This window comes from Oncorhynchus mykiss, chromosome 6 (assembly GCF_057628025.1).
Source record: "Oncorhynchus mykiss isolate SJ-2025 chromosome 6, ASM5762802v1, whole genome shotgun sequence".
Lineage (NCBI taxonomy): Eukaryota > Metazoa > Chordata > Actinopteri > Salmoniformes > Salmonidae > Oncorhynchus > Oncorhynchus mykiss.
Window position 1 is genome coordinate 80,209,577 of NC_143027.1, and position 14,934 is coordinate 80,224,510.

Consider the following 14,934-nt stretch of genomic DNA (forward strand, 5'->3'; position numbering starts at 1 on the left):
TCCCTGGTGTGGTTCACATTAGCCTTCTGATTCTACAGTTAACAGATCTAACATGTAACAGTACAGTGGAATGTTTTGGTTGCTGACATGCTGCCCGAATATGAGCCTATGTGAAGGGTTTGGTCCCTAAGACAGGGAAACTCCCTCGAACTATGAAAATAAATGGTTTAACAGCATCACTTAGTGGTCATTCAGGGTACAGACTTACATAGAATTCTATCCAAACGCCGATATACATAAGTGGGCATAGCCGACATTTTCATATAGGTTTCCCCAATTGGAATTGAACCTGCAACACTGGCATCTCTAGAACCATGCTCTTGCAAACCGAGCCACACAGACAAGAAAATCAGTGATGTTTCATTGCCATAAATGGCCAAATCAGCAGGCATAGACAGTGAAGCAAAGGGATAATAACAATCTTTAATGTAATTATTGTACAACCTCATAACATGTAACAGAACTAAACTAATAAGCTGGTTTATTTACAACGTTGATGTATCAGTTGCTGCCTGTGGAGCCAAATCCTCCAGCCCCACGCTCGGTCTCATCCAGAGTCTGAAACACAGAGGGAATACTACAACACTGGAGCGAAGGCTATTTTAGTGACCTTCAAATGCGAACGAGCCCAGTTTTCCCAAACACAGATTTAGCCTAGTCCAGGACAAAAAGTATGTTCAATGGAAATTGTTAAAGTGAAGAGGTTAAGTCCAGGACGATCAGAGTCGAGAAAAACAGCCCTAAGGGCTGAAGGCTCATTCTCACAGAAATAAGATGCACTTAAAATCGACATTTCAGTCTCAAGTTTAAATGAAATGAGACTGCTTGACAAGGTGTGTCCATTTAAGGTTTGTGTGAAATGGATCGTAAAGCTGTGATCAGCAATTCACTACTAGGTCTGCGCTTGTATGGTAATACTATAAATGGTCATATTCAGTCTATAGAGAAGCGTGAAGTACCTTTAGCTCCTGTAGGTCTGGGTAGCAGATCCTCTCGCACACCAGCTGAGCCACACGGTCCCCTTTTTTCACTGGGACACAGAAAGAAACACCATCACTCCACAGGTCACCCAGTTTCCCAACACTACAATGTTTCACTGGAAAACATATCTCAATGTGAAATGCATTTGGATTGAGCAATCAGTAAAACAAGTTATTTCAGTTTCTGATGAGGCATTTTAAGTTATTTTTTTCAAAGAGCAAAGGGTATATAATTAACGTAAAAGTAAAAAAAATAATAATAATGGATGTACCAATTGCAGATGGTCCCTTTAAACATGGATACAAAGTGCTTTCAATGCTTTGAGTTTGGAAAGGTGGTATGTGAATATGTGAATGATTAATGATTATTTTTAAAGCTCACCGTCAAAGGTTTCCTTGCTGAAGTTGAACAGCACCACCCCCACATTACCTCTATAGTCCTCATCCACTACTCCAGCTGGGGGGAGACAGGCACTCCAGTTAGCCTAGATGTCATGAATGTACCCTGTCAGTTCTATGTTCTAGACTCTGGTTAGAACAGCCAAAGAGTGACTTGGGTTCATGAAATCTCCATCAGAATTATGGTTACCACTTTCCTGCCATTTTTATAACCCTATAACCCATCTCTTAGGAAAAATGTTACATTCATATCTGAAGGTCAAAAAGTAAACTCACCCCCAACATCGACGAAGTGTTTTGCAGCCAGGCCAGACCGTGGTGCTGTGAAAAAAGAGAAATACATCAAATATGACTAAACTCCTTAACTTTTTATGCTGGAGAAAAGTGAAGGGGAGATGAGAAAGAGGGGTTGAACGAGATGAGTCTGAAAGCAGTCTCCATTGACCGTGTTGGAGCATCACATCTGTGATGCATTGTGGGTAAATTGTGACCGACTGATCTACCAATAACAATGAGAAGTTATTTATGTTGCAAGGTGATTTGTCAGTAGGCAGTCAGTCGCCTGCACTTTCAGTTGCAATGAGGGGGTTTGATTAATCTTGGCCGGATGCCTGTGTAGGCATGTATTACACCAGCTGAAAGTTGATTGCATTAGATTTGGAACTGGGCTGCCTCCCAGGCGTCCCGCTCTGGCTGACTGCAATGTTTGCTCAAAACAAAAGTGAAAACAAAACCCCTCCTGTCTCAGCCTCCAGTATTTATGCTGCAGTAGTTTATGTGTCGGGGGGCTAGGGTCAGTTTGTTATATCTGGAGTACTTCTCCTGTCCTATTCGGTGTCCTGTGTGAATCTAAGTGTGCGTTCTCTAATTCTCTCCTTCTCTCTTTCTCTCTCTCGGAGGACCTGAGCCCTAGGACCATGCCCCAGGACTACCTGACATGATGACTCCTTGCTGTCCCCAGTCCACCTGGCTGTGCTGCTGCTCCAGTTTCAACTGTTCTGCCTTATTATTATTCGACCATGCTGATCATTTATGAACATTTGAACATCTTGGCCATGTTCTGTTATAATCTCCACCCGGCACAGCCAGAAGAGGACTGGCCATCCCACATATGCTCTCTCTAATTCTCTCTTTCTTTCTCTCTCTCGGAGGACCTGAGCCCTAGGACCATGCCCCAGGAATACCTGACATGATGACTCCTTGCTGTCCCCAGTCCACCTGACTGTGCTGCTGCTCCAGTTTCAACTATTCTGCCTTATTATTATTCGACCATGCTGGTCATTTATGAACATTTGAACATCTTGACCATGTTTTGTTATAATCTCCACCCGGCACAGCCAGAAGAGGACTGGCCACCCCACATAGCCTGGTTCCTCTCTAGGTTTCTTCCTAGGTTTTGGCCTTTCTAGGGAGTTTTTCCTAGCCACCGTGCTTCTTCACCTGCATTGCTTGCTGTTTGGGGTTTTAGGCTGGGTTTCTGTACAGCACTTTGAGATATCAGCTGATGTACGAAGGGCTATATAAAATAAATTTGATTGATTGATTGACATAATTAAGCATGTAGTAATTAGTAGGATTCTGTGTTGCCATGCAAAAGTGATCACTTTCTGGTTCAACCCAGGTCAAAGTAAAATAACTCCCTCACTGTCAAATCAAACAATACCCAGAGACCTACCCCCACATACCCGTAGGCCAGGGTGCAATTAAATGTTTTCTTTAAAAACATTTAAGTTTGTGTCCTGGTACCCTACTCACCCACTCTGCCATAGCAGCCTGAAGGAACTGCTATCTGGATGTCAGTCTTCACGATAGCCTTGTCCATAGGACCAATACTGTAGTCATAGGCACTGTTAGAAAAAACATCAACAGGTGGCTTACAGTCACTAACTTACAAAGGCAGTGACCTACATCTAACTCCCCTCCCATCCAATCGTTAGTAGGAGGAGCAGGCTAGCACTACCGTTAGCCAACTTTTCTCCTGTTAAAGTTGGTCGTATAAACATGAAGCAAGACTAGGTTACCTAGTTAGGTAGCTTGATATGAAGACAACATTATGCATGGTCGTTTGCTAACTACAGTTTTACTTTTGATTGATAGCAGAAAAATAAAAGCCACATGCAGGATACACTCACTGCAACGTTTTGAATTCAAGTAACGTTATCTTGCTTATGTGAATAGCAAGCTAGCTAAGTAAATACAAGCCAGTAAAATGTACAGCGTTCTAATCACTTCCAGTGACCATGTCCAGGACTCTGACCCACCTGAACAGGTCGTAGCCTGCAGCTTTAGCAGAGCCCCGGGTAGGAGCAGTGGCATGTTCAGACAACTTGGAGAACTTCAGCACCGATATCACATTCTCTGCCACTGCATGTGGCTTTGTCCTCTTCAGTGGAGAAACTTCTGCGGCGTCTATCACTTCTGAGCAAGGCATGTTTACAAAGTTTGTGGTAAGAAAGTTGAGTTAATTCCAAAATAATAAAATGGCTATGGTTAGTTTAACGTTAGCTAACTAGTTGAAATATGGCTTGAGTTGTTGCTACTTCTCTGAATCGTTTTAGGAAGGACACATTCCCGCCAATTTCAATTGAATCTGCCTCGCCTTCGTTGAAAAAAATTAAAAAATCTCGCGAGAGTTCTGACAATTTGACGAGCTGTGAGCTGAATGACAGGAAAGCTTTAGTTTACTAATCCTTGAATGATGCATCTTGATTTCGGTAAAATACTCGACTACAAATCTGACAACAGTACAATTACCGGTACCTACAAATGTATTGACTACACATCATGTTAATACTAAAGTTGATAATACAACAACCAGTTAGCATAGCAAAGTAGCTAGCTGCTAGTGCTAGCAAACATGAGCTATTACTGAAAAGCAATGTAGCTAGCCAACGAGCTACCTGCATTCTCGCATCCTTTTCTCCTGGCCAGAGTGGGAGAATGCAGATAAAATGTTCTGTGTGAGAGTACTGAAGACTGGGCAGCGATAATCGAAGAACAACACCGCCAGTAGAGCCTCTGCTTTGCAACGAAGTGCTCCATCTTGTTAAAGATACAGTCCTCCCCGGCTGCGGCATCAGCTACAGCGCCTTCAGAAAGTATTCATACCCCTTGACTTATTCCACATGTTGTGTTACAGACCGAATTAGAAATTGATTTTTTTTTTATCTCACCCATCTATACACAATGCTTATCATCATCACCTGTTATAAAATGACAACAATGCCGTGCTAATAGACTTACTTTCCCACTGTCGAAGCACTGTTTCCTGACGCATTCTGCCCTGTTTTGGGTTTACCGTCATGCTGTGGGTGTTTGGTCAAGACCTGTCGTTTTAATTTGTTCGTTTTGAACATTACTAAGCACTTCCCTGCACAAAACACATTTTGGGCGCTCCTCGTTATTTATCAAAGTTTGTATTAAACCAAGCTAGAGAAACGCATCGCTGTATTTTCGTTTCATGACGATTGAGTTCGTCAGAATTTGTGGCTAGTTTGAGTCCATTTGATGATGGCGAGTGGGAATGACATGTTTGACAGGCTGTCAGGTTAGGAAGGCTACGAGTTTCAAAACACTTGCAAGTGAAAATTTGTAATTACTTTTTTCAAGTGTCAAATGTCATTTTTCTTCACATCTGTCCAGAGGGCATTTACAGGTGATTAGAACGTTTGAATATTGTAATTTCAGACGCGTGAAATTGTGCCACGGTTTTGGAACGAACGAAGCCAGGCCAAGAGAATGCTCGGCGGAAATGGAGTCCCTAGAGAAAGAACGAGATGGGTGTCAGGAGTGGGGCAGCAATCTTATCATAAGGAGACGTATACTTGGAAACGGGAGGAGGACTGGAGGGAAGAAGGGTGTAAGCTTGAGTCGGATAAAAATGGTGGAAAAAAGGGAGATGGTTTGTTAAAGTAGAAAGTGTAAGCAAATGGAGCTGGAGAAATTGAAGTGAATGAGGGTGAAGTTATCCAGAGACCGAGGTATGCTCCCAGAATCAGGAAAAACACATGTCTGTGAGACAGTGTTGCCAACTCCTCAGTAAGGAAAGTAGCTATTGGCTGTCCTAAAGTAGCTAGAAGTCGCTAAATGGCGTCATCACCAAATTTGCATAATTGGTCATGTAATTGTGATGGATGCTGTAGGAGAGAGGAATAATGTGTGGGAGAGACAAAAAGTGAGTAAAAAAACTAAATATGTTTAGAACTACAAATTAACTTTCTTCTGTCGATTCTTGTTTTTTGTAATGTCCCAATTCCAACCCTCCTCCTTTATCTGGGCTTGGGACTGTTAGTGTTCAAAAACTGGAGAGTTGAGACTAAATCACGGACGTTGGACAGAGTGGATTTCAGTTGTAACAAAAGACAGTTTTAATGAGTCAGAGATATCTTGTCCCGCAGTTTTACGTGCACGGACCTAGTTCACATAACTCTGCAAGGAGCCAGGTGAAAAAGAGGCCTATACAATGGTTACATACATTTTTATACATAGAATAAAGTAGGTGGAGTCTTGTCGTTTCGGTCTTCTTGACTGGTCGGAGGGTTGGAGGCGGGCCTTGCTCTAGCCAGAGCGGGCCCCATTGGTGCACAGCAAAAGTTCTTTGCTCTTGGGACAGGCCAGTTAGAGGGAGATGAGATGTGTGTTTATATAAGGAAGAGGGGGTCAGTCTTATGGCTGGGTGTATGTGTTCTTACTACGGAATGTCTTTGTTTATATGAGCTATGTGTATGAATATTTATATAACAAATCCCCCTCTTCACGTCTATTAGACGTGAAAACTATAGCAGAAAGGTGGCGGTTGCAATCGTGGGTATACATAAGGTGGTGCTCCTAACCTTGTCTGGTTTGCATGGTGGGTCTGTAGGTGTAGTGCTACGTTTGGGACGGGAGTGATTGGAGGGAGTGATATCAGGAAAGGAGTTAGGGACATGTGTAGGGGTTGGTGTATGTGATGTGGCAGGGTGAAGTAGTTGTTCAATTAACCATGTGAAAGTCCTAGGGTTACTCCAAATATCAGTATGAATATCACAAATAAGGGACCAGATATCCCCAGCCTCACCCAGAGAGGGAGAAATTTCCCTCTAACTGGGCGAGGTTCCCTTCTCAGGGGAGGCGGAGTTTGATGCCGCATCACCTGAGGAAGGAGTGTCTTCATTTGGAATCGAATTTAGGCCGCTCAAATCAGCTCTGACTTCAGTCAGTGTTCTAGAAGGAATTGGGGCTGGGGTGCAATGTGTAAGGCGGTGCCAAGGTGTGCCTGATTTACCTTTGACCTGGACTGAGTGTGAAGTAACCTCCTTCACTTCGTACGGTCCAGTCCACCTGGGTTCCAGCCACTTTCTCTTGTGGACTGTAACCCTCACCCCGTCACCAACCTTTACCTTCAGTAGTGTCGTGTCCCCCGGCAGCTCCCCCTCCTGGACCTTGTGAACCTGGGTAGAGAGTGCTGCAGAGAGAACCGTCAGTTTTTTCACATAATTAGACATTACAATTTGTTGTACATCAAGGGCGGGCATATGACCTCCCTCCCTTGGTGGACCATGCATGACTCTACCAGTCATTATCCCAAAGCTATCTTAGCTTTTGGTTTGACGTTCCACCAGATTTTGGGATTGGGGCCTGTACACAGACCCAAATCTGTGGGTTATGCCAAATCTTTCTTCCACCTGTCTCAGGTGTTTGTTAAATGTGAGCCATTTGTCAAATTTGATTTGTCTTGGGATGCCATACCTGGGTATTAGTTTGGTTTGTAGCCACTTAAAGACTGACCTAGTATCCTCCCCTTTTGTTAGTATTGCCTCTACCCATTTGGAGAACCTATCTACTATGACTAGGAGATAGAGTTTGCCTTTAGATACATTTTCGGGGCCCATGTCGGTGTAGTCTATACTAATATCCTGAAAACATGCATTAGGTATTACGTATGAGCCCATTGGTGTTTGATATGGTGTCTTTGGGTTGTGTCTGTCACAACCATTGCATTCGTCACAAAATAAATCATCGTCATAAAATAAGTCAGTCATATTTTTTATGTGAGGGTGCCACCAGATGTGCGAGGCCTTTTTGGAGGGTCTTTAGTTTGCCTTCGTGTGTGGGGCCATGTGTTTCTCATAAAAGTTCTGGGTCCATCAGTGTGGCCTGCTTCATGGGCATGGGCTGAGTCTGTATAGATATTCAGTCTTTCCTTTTCCTCTGATGAGGACCTGCGTCAATCCGATGATTTCAGCTAATTTGGCCGATGCTGGTTGAGGGATGATGGCTGATTGAAGGGTGACATCACGAGGTGAGCTGTTTTTTTTTTCAATAGCTTTTGCTACTGCAGCAACGTATCTGGAGCATGTTGACTGTCCTACCTCAATGTGGTCAAGTTTGAAGAGTAGTACATCAAGACCCTTCTCTCCCCCTCTTGTTTCTGGAATACGACGGATGAGGTGAATCCTTCCCTTCCAGAAACATCCAAATGGAACTTGTTCTTGTAGTCAGGTGCAGTCAGAGCTGCTGCCGCTGATAGATCTGTTTTCAGGAGTGCTATGGCTGTTGATGCTTCAGCCGTCCAGGCCAGGGGTGCATGGAGGTTCCTTGATCGTACCGGTGCTGCCACCCCCTCTGGGCCACACCCAATGGTACAACACCTGATAGGTGGGGTCAGGTGCATCATGTCTTCGTCCCAGTCTGCAGTGTAGAGGAAGTCATCAGTTTCTGTTGCATTGAGTGTGCAATGGATCTCAGCTTGGGGAGTCTTATATGGGTGCAGAGTGTAGATTTGAGCTTTCAGTTGGTTGAACTTAAACTGGATGTGAGGGGTGGCAGGCCCTGTGGGTAGGCATTTTACCCAGTACACTTCTTGGGCTTCAGACAGTGTGGTCATCGGCAGGAGTGGCATCCTCATCATTCTTACTGGGTGATCAGGTGTTGAAGTGGTAGGGTTGGTTGTAATCTTGCTGCTCCTGCTGCATGTGTCTAGGAGAGGGTCCTCTTCCTCTTCCTGGTGCCCCTCCACGTCCTCTTCCTCTTTCTCTCCATTGCTGTGGGGAGAGTGGTTTCGTGCAATATCTGGCATAGTGACCGGGAATTCCTCAGTTATACCACTGGTAGTTTCCCCCTCTGTATGGTCCAGTGTAGGGGCCTCGTTGAGCCCGTTGCCGTTGCAGGATATACCGCTGTGGGGGAGGGTAATGGGGTGGTGGGGCTGCCTGCTGTTGGATCATCTGAGAGACAGTCTGTGCCACGATCTGAGTGTTCTCTGGCTGCTCCCCTTGGTCTTGAGTTTCTACTGCAATCATTTGTTTGGGCGTGTTGGCTGCAGACATTTTATCTAAGTCGTCTGATAATGTGTATAATGCGTTATTTAGGTATATTCAATCCTTACTATGTGGTGTTTATTTCTATCGTTGTATGCTTAGCCTGTCCCTGGTCGAGACAAAGGGGGTTATCAGTATGTGACGCCCGCCACGTGTGTATTTCACCGGTATTTTATTTGAATTTGTTCAGCGATTCGTTTAGGTATTTTCTATAAATGATTCTGCGATTTCCTTTTGGAACAATATATCAGTGAATATATGCGGTTCTCTAACAATTTTCAGAGTAATTCTAGCTCTTTAGGAAATATAGATAGAATGTCTAGACAACTAAGAGTTGTTCAGTGAATTATTTAAATACTTTCTGTAAACAATTCAGTAAATTCCTTTATGAACTTATATCAGTAAATTCGAGCGATTCTATAGCAATTGTCAGAATAATTTTAAACTTTAGGCAATATCAACAGGAATGAAAAAAAAAACGAAAATCAGTATTCCATTCGATACTAAGGTGGCTTTGTCTACCAGCACGTGTGCATAATAGCCCAGTTACGTATCCCAACCTACTCCGCGACAAACGTTTCTTTCAATTTAATTTCCCCCATCTCCAAATCATGGAATGTCAACTCTGGTTCATCTTATGTTTATTGTTTGATGTGCAATAGCCACATCATTCCCGATCTCTGTCTAGTGGAAGGCCAAACTTACATATCCTATATCTATTCGACTACACCTCTAACATAACCAATTAAACAGTTTACAACTCATTCAATAGGAACTTTTACATGCAGATTCAGTCGATCTATTAATTAACTAAATCTCTAAACACAACCAATTAAACAGTTTAGAACTTATTCAATAGGAACTTTTACGTGCATACTACACTTCTAAACAAAACCAATTAAACAGTAAGCACTTATTTAATAGGAACTTTTACATGCATACTACACTTCTAATAATAGGCCAATTGATAAAAAATAAAAATACAAATAAAAAATAAAAACGAGCAAAACAAGATCTCCCCGATCAATGTCTTAGGTTCTTATGTAAAAAATTTGGGCACCGATTCATACTCACGCCCAGTACTTTCTGATCAAAATTTGGTTTAGGCTATAATACAATATGCAGATTTCGATATAACGGGCTCTGCTCACCTTTATATAGAGCGCTCCGATCAGATTTCCTGAGGCAAGATGAATGGCTGGGGAAGTCACTCTTCCGTCTGATTTTTTAGCCGTGATCAGTCTCGTCCTCTCACACTAACTTATAATAGATCGAATTCAAGAATAACCAAACTCTGCTACCAATTCTGTTAGTGTTCAAAAACTGGAGAGTTGAGACTAAATCACGGACGTTGGACAGAGTGGATTTCAGTTGTAACAAAAGACAGTTTTAATGAGTCAGAGATATCTTGTCCCGCAGTTTTACGTGCACGGACCTAGTTCACATAACTCTGCAAGGAGCCAGGTGAAAAAGAGGCCTATACAATGGTTACATACATTTTTATACATAGAATAAAGTAGGTGGAGTCTTGTCGTTTCGGTCTTCTTGACTGGTCGGAGGGTTGGAGGCGGGCCTTGCTCTAGCCAGAGCGGGCCCCATTGGTGCACAGCAAAAGTTCTTTGCTCTTGGGACAGGCCAGTTAGAGGGAGATGAGATGTGTGTTTATATAAGGAAGAGGGGGTCAGTCTTATGGCTGGGTGTATGTGTTCTTACTACGGAATGTCTTTGTTTATATGAGCTATGTGTATGAATATTTATATAACAGGACCGGCAAAAGCGACCTAAAAGAGACACTCTGGCAGAGTTACTTAGTTTTTTATTTTTCTTAATTTGGTTTGGTTTTTAACCTTATCCACTTAGGAGCCTACAACAAGTCACAGTAAAACATGAACATCTTTAACCATTCCATAAAAATAAAAACAAGTTTTGTATACAATCAACATTAACAATCTAAATGGACCAAAAAGAGACAATAGAAAAAACTGTTACTGGCAATGTGAGAAAATGATGGTAACTAGTCTGGTCCTAATTCAGTTTTTTATTTTTATTTTTATGTAACCCAGTGCGGGATCAGTCAGCGGCAGCTTCCAGCATGCGCGATTCATTTGCAGTCTGGATGCAGAGGGGTGAACATCTCCTGCTCTGACTGCATCTGGGAGGAACCGTTGCGCGAGGACTGTGGGTGCTTCGGGACGGGGGTGGGGCCCGGGGTGGGGCCCACGGCAGCACCTAAGAACGATATGTGGCTTTCACGTCAGAGTCTCCAAAAGTCTCAAATAACACCAGAAAAAGTCGCTAGATTTGTTGCTAGTCGCTTTTTTGAAAAATGTGACGCTAGAGGGGTATGAATACTCGCTAAATATAGCTACAAAGTCGCTAAATTGGCAACACTGCTGTTACAGTAGGAGTGAAGTTTATTGAAAAAGTGGACTCTTGCCCTTTGGCTGATCCATTTGTGGTTGCGCGGTGTGTGAAAAAAAAGAGTTGGGTCATGTGTTTGAAAAATGTGTCGCTAGAGGGGTCTGAATACTCGCTAAATATAGCTACAAAGTCGCTAAGTTGGCAACACTGCTGTGACAGTAGGAGTGAAGTTTATTGATAAAGTGGACTCTTGCCCTTTGGCTGATCCATTTGTGGTTGCGCGGTGTGTGAAAAAAAGAGTTGGGTCATGTGGAATCAGTGAGGGTAACCAGAAGTGGTCTAGTGATAAGTGTGTTTCTGTTGGGTAGAGGGAGAATGCGCTCGGAGTAAAACGAATGGTGGCAAGAAAAGTTCATTGTTTTGTTCTCAAGAAAAGGGCACCAATGAAAGGAGTGATAAACTGGGGTAGCATTAAATATAACAGTTGACCAGCTGAGGGATAAGATTTGCAGTGTATCTGATGTTAGTCGTTTGATGCGGAAAGAGTGGGGAAACAGAAGATACATTGTGTCTGTTCTTTTGAGTTTTGATGTTGAGTCTTTGCCCGACAAAGTGAAGTTAGGATATGTTATCCTGTATGTGCCGAATACATTACGATGTTACGGGTGTCAAGCTTATGGGCATGTGGCAGCAGTGTGTAGGAGGGAGGGTTCAAGGTGTGAGAAATGTTCAGAAGGGCATGAGACAAAGGAATGTGTACTATTGGGGAATGTGTTAATTGTAGGGGTACCCATGGAGCTGGGGATCAGAAATGTCCCGAGCGAGAGAGGCAGGTTGAGGTTTCCAGGTTAGAGTAGAGCCCTACCAGTACAGAGTAAGATTGGATTTTTAGCATTTATAAAAATGGTTACCAATTGTACTGCAGGGATGGATCGGAAGTCACGTAAAATTGAGTTTGTGGTGGCAGCTGCAGAGAGGTATTTGGGTGTGCGACACTTGACATCAGAAGAGTTACAAGATGTGTTAGGTGGCGATGTCCCATTCTTTCAGGATAATGGTATGAGGTAGGAATAAATACATTTAATTAGTGGAGTAGGGTAGTGTTCATTTTTATTTTATATCATTTTGAAATTAGTGAGTAGTGTTAGATGGTAGGGTATTTATTTAGTACATTTTTATTTTTCAAGCAAAGAATAAGGGTGTTGTACTACAGTCTAGTAGGTGGCGGTAATGCAACAAAGTGGATGCAAACCGCCGTTAAACCTCAGAAGAAGAAGAAATTGTGCCTTTGCACACGTTCCTAACGTCTGTGTAGTAACAGGTACATTTCATGTGTCTGAAAGTAGCACATTGAGTTTGACTTCCGGCATGTTGCGATGAATCGCTTTCCCAGGTAGGGAGGAGATGTTTCTAAATATGGATCAAATTGTTACAATTAGTAATTTACAGAATGCAAGGCGTTGGTGAGAAAAATTTAGGGAGAAATTAAAACTACTTTTTCCACATAGCATTACAACTACAAAGCTGACGCTGGCTAGCTAGTTTATTTTCATTGAAATAGCATGGCTAGTTAGCTAGCTAGTGTAACAGATGTGAAACGGCTAGTTTAGTTAGCGTGGGCGCTAAATAGCGTTTCAATCAGTGACGTCACTTGCTCTGAGACCTTGAAGTAGTAGTTCCCCTTGCTCTGCAAGGGCCGTGGCTTTTGTGGAGCGATGGGTAACGATGCTTCGAGGGTGACTGTTGATGTGTGCAGAAGGTCCCTAGTTCGCGCCCGGGTATGGGCGAGGGGACGGTTTAAATTTGTACTGTTACATTGGTGCCGTGACCCGGATTACTAGTTGCTGCGGGAAAAAGGAGGAAGGTCAAAAGGGGGGTGAGTGTAACAGATGTGAAACGGCTAGTTTAGTTAGCGTGGGCGCTAAATAGCGTTTCAATCAGTGACGTCACTTGCTCTGAGACCTTGAAGTAGTAGTTCCCCTTGCTCTGCAAGGGCCGCGGCTTTTGTGGAGCGATGGGTAACGATGCTTCGAGGGTGACTGTTGATGTGTGCAGAAGGTCCCTAGTTCGCGCCCGGGTATGGGCGAGGGGACGGTTTAAATTTGTACTGTTACACTAGCAATAGTATTTTGTCTAGCCTGGTATATGGACAATATACCACGGATAAGGGCTGTTATGCTCAATGCGGAGTGCCTGGATACAGCCCTTAGCCGTGGTATATTGGCCATATACCACAAACCCCCAAGGTGCCTTATTGCTATATAACTGGTTACCAACGTAATTACAACAGTAAACAAGTAATATTGACTCACCCGTAGTATACGGTCTGATATACCATGGCTTGCTATCTGTCTCATGTTGTACCGATCATGAACAATATTGAATTCTGTTGAATTGGCAACTGACTAAATTCTTGTTAAGAAGATGTTGCTGTTCAGAATGACATGTTTATGACTGTTGATGTTCACAGGAATCTCCAAATACTATGTTGAATGAGCACCGGCGGATGAAAGAGGGGGAGGAAAATAGACAACTTCCTTCTACCACACCTTCACCAAGTCATACAATGTTTGCTTCATGAACAATTGTTACATCAGAAATAAATACAAAATTATTTTAGTTTATTCTGTTTCTGGTTTTTTTAAATGCTGGATGTGAGTAATTTAGCAGGTCCATAGTATAATGTATTGTTTTGAAACTTTTATTTAAATATATATTCAGTCAAAACTCACTTTTTGCTAAAGTAATGTGTTTTCTACTGTTACTTTTTACATACTGATACAGTCTCATTAGTTTTGAGCTAGACTATGATTGGGTAATGTCTACTGTAAATGTCTACTACCCTTTTTTAAATGTTTATGATTGAAATTAGCACCGTTTTTTAATAGTTTGTTTCTACTGTCTGGTGAGGAAGTGGGCAATATGGATACATTGGAGGAGGAAGGGAGAGTTAATGACAAATCAGAACTTGGACAATGTCAGGGAATAAATAGGTAAATGTCCAGCCTATCAATGACAAAATAAACAGGTTGAGGTAGCTGTCATGTCTTTGGCATCATTAAAGTTAACTGTTATTTTATCAAATCAATTCTCTGTAATTATTATTACGTGATTAAACTAATCATGTAAATGTAATTAACTAGGAAGTCAGGGCACCAAGGAAAATCATCAGATTGCAAAGTTATCATTTTCCTAATTTAACTCTTCAGATATTATTATATCTGATCAATTAGTCTTCTAATGAATTATTCTTTGCCTCACGTTAGTCTCATTCCAAACGTCGTAAATTGTTGGTTATCTGCACGAACCCAGATTTTACTATGAATCATCCATACACCAATTGTCTTAATAATTTATTTACTAACTAACTAAATAATCACAGAAATACATAAACAAACAAGTAGATATGGTTACAGGGAAATGATAGGGGAAGTTCCCTTGTGGGCTAAGCCGATATGATGGCTTGGTGGACAAAGGGAAGTGGGTGTGGACTGAGAAGGGGGCGAAAGACAAAAGAGACACTACGCAGTTGATAATTGAAATGCTAATCCTTTGCACATGAACGCTCACTCATTCGGGAATAATTGGGATCAATTATATATTTACGCCTAGTGTGTTGTCGTGATCTCTGTTGGAATCGTCAGTCCTTCTGTTGGAATGTTCATCAGAGCATCTCCGCTTCCCTGAAGTCTTTTGCGGTTAGAATGGATACTTCAGAGTACCATTCAGAAATGTTCTTATAGAATAGATGTTTCGGCGGTTGTCGGTCTCCGCATCTCAGGTTGACATAATTTCTAGCTGCAGACTAATAATTTGTATCTAAGATTTGCTGTTATTCTGTCGTGATCGATAGACTCAGAGTTTAACCATTTCCTGTCGTGTAGCCAATGCTCTAC

At 42.4% G+C, this 14,934-nt stretch overlaps 1 protein-coding gene and 1 long non-coding RNA gene across 3 annotated transcripts; one reads left to right on the top strand and one right to left on the bottom strand.

Annotated features, from left to right (window-relative positions):
• Window positions 1-403: 403 nt before the first annotated feature.
• Window positions 404-4,934, bottom strand: LOC149983110 (deoxyuridine 5'-triphosphate nucleotidohydrolase-like). Of its 2 annotated transcripts, XM_090239013.1 has the most exons (8): window positions 4,623-4,797; window positions 4,280-4,468; window positions 3,641-3,797; window positions 3,135-3,226; window positions 1,656-1,700; window positions 1,363-1,437; window positions 960-1,030; window positions 404-558 (listed from the first exon to the last, which is right to left on the bottom strand). In XM_090239013.1, the coding sequence occupies exons 1-8, from the start codon at window positions 4,681-4,683 to the stop codon at window positions 502-504; spliced, it is 747 nt and encodes a 248-aa protein (XP_090095139.1). In that variant the 5' UTR covers window positions 4,684-4,797; the 3' UTR covers window positions 404-501. The 2 variants fall into 2 exon arrangements, with proteins under 2 accessions (XP_090095139.1, XP_090095138.1); XM_090239012.1 differs by lacking the exon at window positions 4,280-4,468 and having other exon boundaries at window positions 4,623-4,934.
• A 7,375-nt stretch (window positions 4,935-12,309) lies between these two features.
• Window positions 12,310-13,662, top strand: LOC149983111 (uncharacterized). Its single transcript, XR_016496896.1, has 2 exons — window positions 12,310-12,431; window positions 13,509-13,662. It is a non-coding gene; the product is annotated as an uncharacterized LOC149983111 (long non-coding RNA).
• Window positions 13,663-14,934: the final 1,272 nt, after the last annotated feature.